The sequence below is a fragment of the Mugil cephalus genome, chromosome 17 (genome assembly GCF_022458985.1).
Source record: "Mugil cephalus isolate CIBA_MC_2020 chromosome 17, CIBA_Mcephalus_1.1, whole genome shotgun sequence".
Classification (NCBI taxonomy): domain Eukaryota; kingdom Metazoa; phylum Chordata; class Actinopteri; order Mugiliformes; family Mugilidae; genus Mugil; species Mugil cephalus.
This window is the reverse complement of record NC_061786.1, coordinates 14,112,675-14,123,238: the sequence shown is the minus strand read 5'-3', so window position 1 is coordinate 14,123,238 and position 10,564 is coordinate 14,112,675. Positions and strand designations below refer to the sequence as shown.

Genomic DNA, 10,564 nt, shown 5'->3' with positions numbered 1-10,564 from the left:
TGGTCTGCAGTGCCACTGAGTCATTTCCATGGTTGACTTCACAGCACTAATTCAGGTCAGGCATCAGTGCTGAGGCTCAGGAGTACCAGGTTCCAAACAGGCACCACTGTGTTTTCAGCACCTCCCCGCATCTGAATTTGGGCCGGATTAAACCGGCAGGAGCAGGAGACGGGGGTTAACCCCTGACTCTCAAACGCTTCGACTTGTGACAGCCCAGACAGACGCTTGTCTCCCGAGAGTTCGCCGGATGGCGAACGGCTGATCCTCGTTCATTTTTGCTTTGGCCTCTTCAGTCACCGGAGACGTTTTGACTTGTGGGAGGAAAACACCTGTAGTATTTTGACCTGATTGGTGGATTCAGCGACCTCACATCTCAGGAAACAGGAAACAGGCCTTCGAAAATATATACTTTAATACTTTTAGTTTGTACTTGTGTAACATGCCAGCAGGAAGGAAAGAAGGATAAAGAAGGACAGAAACTCTGAAAGTAAAGGTGTCACGACCCCAAGTGGAGACACGTGACAGAGTCTCTTCAACGTCGTCCTTCATCCAGTCCTCTCAGGTGTGACTGGTTAAGATGATTAAAGCCAGCAGAGGTGCAGAGGAAGGATAGGGAAAGAAAGACAAGAGGAAGGGAGGAAGAGATGAAAGGATGAAATGGGAAAGAAAAAAGGAATGGGGAGGGAAGAAAGGAAGAAGGCAGAAGAGTAAAAACAGGAAGGAAAGGGCGAGGGAAAGAAAAAGTGAAGAATGAAGAAAATGCAGAAAACAAAGAATGAAGAAGATAAAAGGTAAAGGAGGAAGAGAAGAAAGAAAAATGAAAGAAAAGGTGAAAAGAAAGCAATGGAGGAGGGAAGAAGAAAGCAAAGTAAATACAAGAAGGAAAGGAAGTGGTAAGAGATGAAGGGAAGAAAAAGTGAAGAATGAACAAAGCAAAAAAGGAAAACGAAGAAGAGAAAGGAGTAGAGGAGGGGACGAACGGAAGAAAGCAAGAAAAAGGAAGGAGAGAAAAAGTGAAGGAGGAAAGGGACGAAAGGAAGAAACGAGGGAATGAAAAAAAACAACAAAGAAGGGAAATGACTGTATAATGACTATATACACAGCCGTCTATAAAGGACTATCTGTGAACAGCGTAGTTGTCTGAGATGGGAAACGTAAACATTTTTGAAGTTCAGCCGCGCATATAAAAGCCAGACGAGTGAATCGGACATGTTGAGGCCTGCGCTCCACAGTAAACTCCACAGTAAACTCCACAGTTAGCACCACAGGTTTTATTCTGAGCGGGAGCAGGAATCTTTCTGCTCACCGAGCATCACGACGGCCCAGGTAAGTGTAGCCGAGTACTCGTTAAACACACGCACACAAAAAAAAAAAAGTTGTGCTTCGTCAGACCAGACCAGGAAAAGATTATTTAAAGCTAAAGCTGCAGGAAAAGAAACGCTGGCTTTTCAACAAAACCTGAGGCGTAGCTGTTTAAGGGAACGATATGTGTGCTGACTTTGCATTCCGCAGCAGCTTGTGGTTTTCCTCTTTGTACCTGACCAATTTGCCTCATTTGTCTGCGTGCTTAGTTTGCATCGCGTCAGCTGCTGCGCTCCCACCTCCACCTCCCCTCCACTCCCCCCACGGCTACAAAACCGAGAGAGCGACGCACTCACACACACACAGACAGACGCACAAGTTCCAACACGTGTTACAAACAGGTCGGTTTTTTATTTTTATTGGAATACATATGGTCTGCTGTACAGTTGGCAGCTTTCGAGAGACCTACATGCAGAGTGCGCCAGCCACAGTTAAGGTTAAAACATGCACAATGTATTAAGTCTAAAGCTGGAAAGAAAAAGAAAAAAAAAAAAAGGAAAAAAAAAATTTGCCTCCCCACACAGACCACATGGCAAACGCTGACACACTGAGAAGCAATAATCAACCATAAAACCCTTTTGATCTGATTTCATTACATACATTTTTTGTGTTTGACACCTCCGTCTGCGTCGTCTCCTTCTGTGCACAAATACTTAAACACTCAAAAAAAAAAAAAAAAAAGTCGATTGTACAGGCCCGTGGATGGAGATGAGATCCAGTTAGATTATTCCTGTTAGATTATTTGTGTGCATTTCAAATTTATATATATTTATACATACATACATATACACGTGTGTCTGAGGCCTGCACGCTTCTTTCTTTGGCAGCACTTGCAAACATACAGCGCAGAATGATGACGATGATGATGTTGTACGGACCCTGAATCTACAAGCGAGGCCGGACGCCGACGCGCGTTTAAACCGATCTCAACTCTTCAACGACCGCGACGCGACGCCGGCCTCGCTCTTCTTTACAAAAAGGTCTCTGATCCGTGGTGCGTCATCATGTCTGCAGGTTGTGAGAAACACTGAACTAATAATAACAACAACAACAAAAAATAAAAAATACAAGAAGAAGAACTCTCCAGGAGTGTAATAGCAAAAGATGAAGAAAAAAAAAGTAGCATTCTTAAAATCAAGATGGACAAATACTTAATATATTTCAATAATAAGGCCCACTTTACAAAATTACAAGATTTTCCTTAAATAAAATCTATCCAATATAGATTCCAAAATAAGACATCTTTTCTTTAACAAAGAAATAAAAACATACATAAGCAGGAAACCAAAAAAAAAAAAAAAAAAAAACCCTCAATTGAATATTTCCCCTTTTGTTTCTTAGAGACAGGGTGGGTATCCATCCGGGGGGGAAACACTGGCATCGTCTCTGACTGTAAACCGTAAATACTGTGGAATGATTTTGGCACGACGTTCGAAAGGCGGAGACGCCAAATTTCCGGGTGACGTGAAACGCTCCTGTATCCTCCAATCTGGCTGGTGCAAAGACAAATACACATCTGTGCTACATTCAGCGAAACAGCTACTGAAAACAGACTTACAGTACGATTCTGGGACACTTTTACTAAAGGGAGCTAAGAGGGAGGGTTAGGAGTGGGGGGTGGGGGGCATTAGTCGTTCGAGGTCTTAAAGTTAAGTGCTGGTTAAGTGCAGATTACAGACTACACAATGACACCATGACCCTGGCTTTACAATGGAGGCCTGAGGCCCCCTCCGTACATTCTAGTCTACGCCATCGAGAGAATAAAACAGCTTGCGAATAAAAACGATTTATGCATACATCTCTATGATTTCTCTTCAGCTGGTGTTTCAGCAGGAAAGCAGGAGCAGCCTCAAATATTTTTGTCCTGTATCATCAATAACCCGCTGGCCCAGATCGATGTCCTCTGATTCAGCGCTCGTGAAAAAGAGGAGCCGTCAAACTACTTTAAAACCCCTTCACCGGAGTCCCAGGTGGACCGGGCCACACGGGCAAAGCCCGGGTAAAAGCTAGAACTGGGTCTTCACCCAGGGCACACACCAGGATCGGATGGAGTGGATGTACAGCGGGGTTAGCGCTGGTGTTAGTGTACTTTTGGGGCTTGTAAGGGAAAAAAAAAGAAAAAGAAAAAAAAAAAAGGCAGCGTGCAAAGCGGAAGATGGAGCTTCAACTTTGCACTTTAAAAAAGGCCCCGCTCGCTTTGAAGCGCGCGTCTCCAGGAGAGAAACCCTCCGACGTGTCGTAAAACCTGCAGTTTCCGACAGCTGCTCTCTTCCTGGGACTCCAGTGGTCTTTTAAGGCCAAGGCCGAACAGAAGAAAGGAAGGGGAATGAATGGAAGATGGAGAAAAGGATGGGTGACGCTGCAAGACTAGGAGCATTACATGTTGGATGGAGGGAAGCAGGTGATGTTTATAGGGAGTAGTAAGGCAGGATAAGTGTTGGTGTTAGCGTTTGCATCATCCGGTAGCTATATACAGTACAGTATCCCTCGGTGATCAGCCTCGAAGAAAACCTAAAAACAGCCTCAGGACCACCATGTCTGATCTGACAAACACGCACACACACTTGTCAGTCACCACCGGTCTCGATCAGGCGTCTTTAGAGGCTTACAAGTTCACAAGTGGAGCCATAAACGAGGACCTTCACAGACGCATTTACGCCCAAGAGGAGAGCGTGTGCAACTGTGGCAGCAGGACCGCAGGCGGGAACTGGACATCCAGCACCACCACGTGTGTTTTAATTATCCACAAAGTGGACATCGCCGCCAAGTCGCCCCGCCCTCCCCTCTCCCGCATTTAGAAGCCCTGAGTCAAGATGCAGAGACGAGATTAGACGCAGCCCTGACCCCCGACCTTTCTGCTACCCAGGGAGCTGCCCATCACGGCCCCGCTGACAGGCCTCTGGCCTTCAATAAAACAGCCCTCTGAACCCACAACACATATCTCCGCCGTTTAGGGCCAAGGCTCGACTTTAAGGAAATGAGAATCCAAGGAAACGGGGGAAACAGAAGACGAGAGCAAAGGGAGGGAGAGGGACACTTGGCATGTCTGAAATGCTAAAAAGGAAACTTGGAATCGGTTGAGATGCTGCGATTGGGGAAGCGATGGCATTGCTTCTTGGTAAATAAAAAGAGTGGAAGTAGAGACAATAACAGAGAGCGGAGGAGGACTATATGATCTTCGAGTCTTGGCATGTGCACTGAGGGCTCTGACAGTACGTCTGGGCTGTTTGCGTTTTATCAGGCAGCCAGCGGTGGCCATGAAGCAGCCACTCAGCAATCCTCTCTGAGGCTGCGCTGCACCCCGCGACCCACAGTCAAATCCAAAGGACATAGTGTTTTCAGAGATGCAGCCTGTGTTCTTCCACTTTCTTTCGTCTGTCTTTTTTTTTCTTTTTCCAGAGAATCTTGTTTTGACATCCCCCAGGGAGGAGCTCCCCCAGAAAATAAACTTTGACAATGTTCCACACAACGGTCCTCCAAATTAAAAAAAAAAAATACAAATTTGAAAAACAAAACTGAGCCTTACAATCTCTGTCGCATTTATCTGCACCGCAGCTCTGAATCTGACGGGAAAGTCTACATCTACTATCATATTTAAAGGCACGGATGAACATAGTGTAGATATTTTTTAGGGTAAACAAAAATGGAAATACGCATTAGTGAAAATGTGCATTCTGAAGGTAAACAGACTTGAGTTTGGGCCTAGTGATGACTCGGACTCGGACATGGTTACAGACTTTGCACGGGGGACAGTTTCGATTGCATATAATCTCCTGCTCGCATAAACAGTAAAGTGACAAAGTGGCAACGGATGAAGCTCCTGCCACCAGGCAGACCTCTCCCCAAGAAAGAAAAGAACCTGTGCATGTGTGGAGACTAATAAATACTCCAGCTGGATGGAAGCTGGAAGAACTGAGAAGAATTCAGATCCTCCCCATCGGGGTCAGACACAGCGGAGGAAGCGGATGGAGAGCAGGATTCAAAAGTTCCCAGGTTCTTAAGCAGCCCCAGAACTTGTTATCACAGTTACGATCGTGTTACTTTGTCTCTTGAATCTGTTAAAAAGGCAAAGAATGCAGCGCATCAAGCGATTGGTCATTCTCAGCTGCATTCCCCGGCAACATTCATGAATTGTGTCCTGGTGTCAAAGGTTACGTCGTTCCGCAGTGGATCTCGTGTAACAGTGTTCGAATCCAGCAGGAGCCTGTCGAAAGACTTTACAGAAAACGTCAGCAAGGTTTCTATGAAAGACGTGCACCGCTTCCCTTCAATGAAAATACTGATTTTTATTACTGGCCAGTGGCTCAATCTGCTCCGTCGAACCCTCACTGCTGCAGCAGTCCCTCTGCCAATGAACGATTGCTCCAGCTAACCAACCACGAGTTGATGCTTTGTGATGTAACAAAATAATAACAGCTCTATAAGAAACGAGAGAGAATCTGGGGCGATTCGCGCGGCGAATCCAGTCACATACGAGCCAGACTTGTCAGTTCCTTGTTAGGAGTCCAACCCCTTTGGGTATTTCCTATGACTGGCTGGTGTGTACACAGCATTTACGGCAACACTGAAACCGAAAAAAAAAAAAAAATGTCCGCCCTGCCGTGCCATGCCATGCCAGGCCAGGCCAGGCCAGGCCAGGCCAGGCCAGGCCATGCCAGGCCAGGCTTGCTGGTAATCCAAAGTCCAATGTTCAGTTTAAACAGAAACTCCAGTTTGCTATGGCTCCGTCAAAATTCATGGGTGAGAACAGTTGCAACAGCTGTAAAACAAAGCACCACGGAAATAGTATCATGATTAGAGATTATAAACAATGCCCCCCGCTCACCAATCTTTTTTTTTTTTTTGTCTTTTTTTTTTTTTTTTTTTACATGTGTATTGCATTTTACAACGTGCAATCCATGTTCTTCTCCCTCGACATGTTTGAGAAGAAAGAGAAATCACGATGCAGAACAGGAAGCGAATTACGAAGAATCAAAATCATAATAAAAAAGACATAAATAAGGTCCCAGTCTGACAGAAACACTGTGTGTGTGTGTTGTTTGCATGTTTGTTTATGTGCGCTCCTAAAATGCAGCCAATAAGCAATCCTTTGAGCAGAATGCATGCTGAGTCACAATCTTTCAAGTGCTCTTCATTTATTACTCAGAAACATGCGAACGTTTGCTCAGCATCTCAGACCTCAAATTAAATCCAGTCTGAGGTCAACGCATGCCAGAGAGTGGTCCAGAGTGTGGCTTAAAAAAAAGAGTGGCTTAAAAATAAAACTTAAATTTAAATGTGTTGTTTGTGGACATGTTTGCATGGATTTTCAGAGTTTTTTTTAAATTCAGAAAATGACTGTGTAAGCCTTCCAAGTAAATATGAGTTCGGGATGAAAATGAAAAGCGGGTAATTCGCTTCCTGTTTTTGGTCACATTTAATGTGGAGAACATTTTGTCTGCGAGAGATTTCTACATGAACATCCAGCCCAGTGAGATGAAGATGATGCATTGTTTGGAAAGTACTGCTGTCGACTGATGATTGCGCTCTGAATCTGAAGCAAAAGTGACATATCCAGCTCCACCGAGGTTACTGGTGAAGGTTCTCTGAGGAAAGACGTCGTCGCTCTCATGGGTCCTTCCTTCTTTCTTAAAAAAAAAAATCTCTCCGGCAAGTAGGAAAAATCTCCAGCCCTCTCCAGCATGCCAGCCTCTCCCTTGTCAAGTTTTAGGATTACACTATAATACATCCAACAGGAGAAGCAGAAGAGGATACGTGGGCTGGTGAGGTGACCTCCAAAAAACTGTACAGGCTTTTTTTTTTTCTCTCTCTCTCTCTCTCTCTCTTCGCGGGGACTGAACATTTGGCAGGGTGCACTCAAGGGTAGTTTCTTTTCTTTACTTGTTGCAAAAGCTGCAGATGTCTGTTGGAGATGGTGGGAATATATGCAACCATTAGTTGATGGGAGACTGGTGTTTGGCCCTCCTTGTGCCATTGAGGGCTGAATGGAGTGCTGTTGGGGGGAAAACGAAGAAAAAGAGATCTTACTCAATGCTCCATATTTTAATCAATATTATCACAACTATTCATCTTTAAAATCCAAGGCCAGAGATTTCTTCATAAATTTAGCAGAACGTTTGCCAGAAGGAGCGAGGCAATTTGGTACTAATTATGGGGAAAATGTGATCGGCGGTGCACTTCCAATTAAAATCACTGTAAGTCATTTTACAGCAAATCGTTGGCCGGACAGCTGAGTATATAAAATGCGATCAATTGTTTGCATAAAACCTGAAAAAATAAATGACCGAATATTTGTCTGGGTTTAAATTGAGCCTGACTTTCAAAGAATTTCAAATTTCCCCTCATTTGGACGAAACCATGTTGTTCTTTCCAGGAAACTTCAGAGAAAAATAATTGTTAAATTAATGAACCGTAAAGGAAATCGTTGCTGTGCTGTGCTGTGCTGTGCTGTGCTGTGCTCGCTTGGCTACGAAACAGTTCACCTAGACTTGCCCTGTGCATACGATTCTTCAGCAGTGGATGGTAGCTCATACTCCGACCGAACGTGGGTCTCTACTTATCTGACCACAGCCACCGCGACGGCTCTACTACATCTTCAACTAAAGAGATGTGACTTAACTTCAACAGCTGTAATTAACACCACTTTCCTTAACTAATTAAGGAGTCAGAAGAAAAGAGGCCGCCTTCTCCTACCTGCCCTCTTTCTGTACAAGTCCTCCTCAGACCCAGCTCGTCTAGTGATGGTCATACTGACGTTCTCTCCACGCCCGGCTTCCCGCTCCGCTCCTCCCCTCGGCCTTGGCCCCCGACCCTTGACCTCGACTGGACCACGGCTCCCCTCCTCTGGACGAGGCTCCTGTCGTCTTGGACGTTCGGTCGTAGGAGCTTCCCAGGTGCTGGGGGTCGCCGCTGGCTAGATGCCGTCTCCAAGTGGCCGGGCTGTGGGGAGGGTTTGGACTGGGCTCTGGGTTGTCAGCAGCCTGGAAAAAAAGCAAATTAGATAAAGAATTAGATTAAAAAACTGTTGACAGCCTGAATTGGCAGCTGTAGCAAGTCCTTATATAATAAGTGGATTACTTTGGCATGGCCTGGTTAGAGACATTAAACAGAGTTCCTTCATATCCTTTTGCTGGAGTTGTATATAAGAGCTCTGGGCATTTTGTTTGGATGGTTTGGGGCCTTGTTTGGAATTCTTTCTTATGTGGGCATTAAATACACGCTGTTTATGTTAACTGGTGTGTGACAAGGAAAGTCTGCCATGTGGACTCCTGCCAGGGGAAAAAATCCCCAACCAAAAACCCCAAACATACCCCAAGCTGAGAGATTTATAATTTGGTGGGCTGACTAGAAAACAAACCCCAAGTTACTAGTCTGTGGCGGCTACAACGGCACGTCCCCTCTCATAACCTCAGTAACCCTGCTCGGAGAAAGCGAGAGTTAGATGACGATGCAGTTCCTAAAGCACATAGAAACAGCACCCCGCTCCTGTAATTTCAGCTTTAAAAAAGCACCATAATTAGTGACATTTGGTGGGTTGGAGTTGGATTCTGGTGCCGTTTTAGAATGCATTCTCACTAATTGGCTTTAATGGAGCCCTGCTGGACTGCCTTTCTCCCGTCTCCAGAGGTAAGAGACAGGAAATCAGTCACCGGCGAACGCTGCCAAGTGGGTGTGTGCAGTGTGGTCACTTCCTGCTCCACTCACTGAGGGAGGAAGTGGCATATTCTCCTTCTATGGTAAGCCACTGCTGCAGGAGCGCTCTCAAGATTTCCCTGAAATGGACTTAAAGTGTTCCTCGTTGCTCTGCGGGAGTCGCTTACAGTACAGCACACAGTAATGGAATTTAAAAAAAACAAAAAAACATAACACTTGAAACCTATATAAGAATCCACAAATGTGTGAAATAGTAAAAAAAAAAAAAAAAAGTGTAGAAAGAATTAAAATGAATAAATGTTTTAGTAGCAGCAAAAAAAATAAATCTAAATGTGACACTTTCCTCTGTGTGATTCACACTTAAGTTATTCTTGGGAAACAACGTCAATGTGCAACAAATGATATTAAATGTGGAACAGTAAGTGCTGCCATCATCACAGAGCAGTTCAGAATTTTTTTTTTTTTTAAAAAGACAGCAGACGCAGTCATTTTTAAGGGAGTTGACATTTTAGGAAATAACCTTATTTGCATATTTGTTAATACTTGGGTGAGAATACAGATTCCACTCTAAAGCCTGTTTGGTAATAATGAAGCCACAACCTGTCAAGAATGCAGAAATACGGGAAACTGGGGGAAGGTAGCGAGCTAAAGAAAACAAACCCAAATACAGTTATAATATCCAGCTATCCGCACCCTTTAGCTCACTAATAAAAACATTAAATTTATGATTTATTTGTAACTAAACGGAGTTATGAGCTCAACTATTTCTTCGCTGGGATCAGTGATTTCCTGGAGTTTCTGCCTAAATCTTGTTATTTTTTCCTCTTTTACTTTTTCAAATAAAATATATGGCATATATATATATATATATATTTTTTTTTTTTTGGTTTTACATTTGCTATAATCACATTTTCTTGCCTTTTGACAGAGCCAGAGCTTTTTAAATTATGCTAACCTGCTACAGCTTAATATCTGCTGTAGAGGTGCAGGGATCATCAATCTTTTCGTCGAACGAGTCCATTTCTCAAAAAGAAGGAGTAGGCCTCTAACTGTGTTTGGCTTAACGCCTGCACAGATCCTTCATTTAGCTCACTGTGGAGTTTTAACAGCAAGGCTTTCAGCGCATCAATACATAATGAGTTGAGAAAGCTTGGCCCTCTGATAGAGAACGACGGCCAGCAGATTTAAGACAAAAAAAAATGATGTTGGAGCGTCTGCAGAACAAATTATACCCCTCCTTTAAAATCTGTCTGCCCTCGGTCTTCAAGTTTAAGAACCAATGCCGTACTGCCAACCCAAACTCTTAAATCTGCTCTCAGCGAGACAATGCCCTCGACACTCCAGGTGAAATGTTTCAGAGGAGGTGAAACTTGTCTCCGATTTACCGAGTTGATGATGTGTTATTTGTTATGACGTGTGAAAGCCACTCATTTATTGCGTGTGCAGCGATGCCTGATGTTCTAACCTGCTACTGGAACCCCCAACAGGGTTGAGCTCAGTCGTAGCACACAACATCATTCCTGAGGGGATGTTTTTTCGTGAAGCGAGT

The 10,564-nt window shown here is 44.3% G+C and overlaps 1 protein-coding gene across 2 annotated transcripts in view; it reads right to left on the bottom strand.

The window, feature by feature from the left end:
- Positions 1-1,693: 1,693 nt before the first annotated feature.
- The window catches only part of luzp1 (leucine zipper protein 1), a 44,098-nt gene continuing 35,227 nt past the window's right edge, over positions 1,694-10,564 (bottom strand). For both annotated transcript variants that reach the window (XM_047610990.1, XM_047610991.1), the window contains 2 exons: positions 8,056-8,342; positions 1,694-7,354 (listed from right to left, as the gene is read on the bottom strand). In XM_047610990.1, coding sequence (XP_047466946.1) covers positions 8,097-8,342 — 246 coding nt within the window. In that variant the 3' untranslated portion in view covers positions 1,694-7,354; positions 8,056-8,096. The remainder of the gene's footprint in view (positions 7,355-8,055; positions 8,343-10,564) is intronic.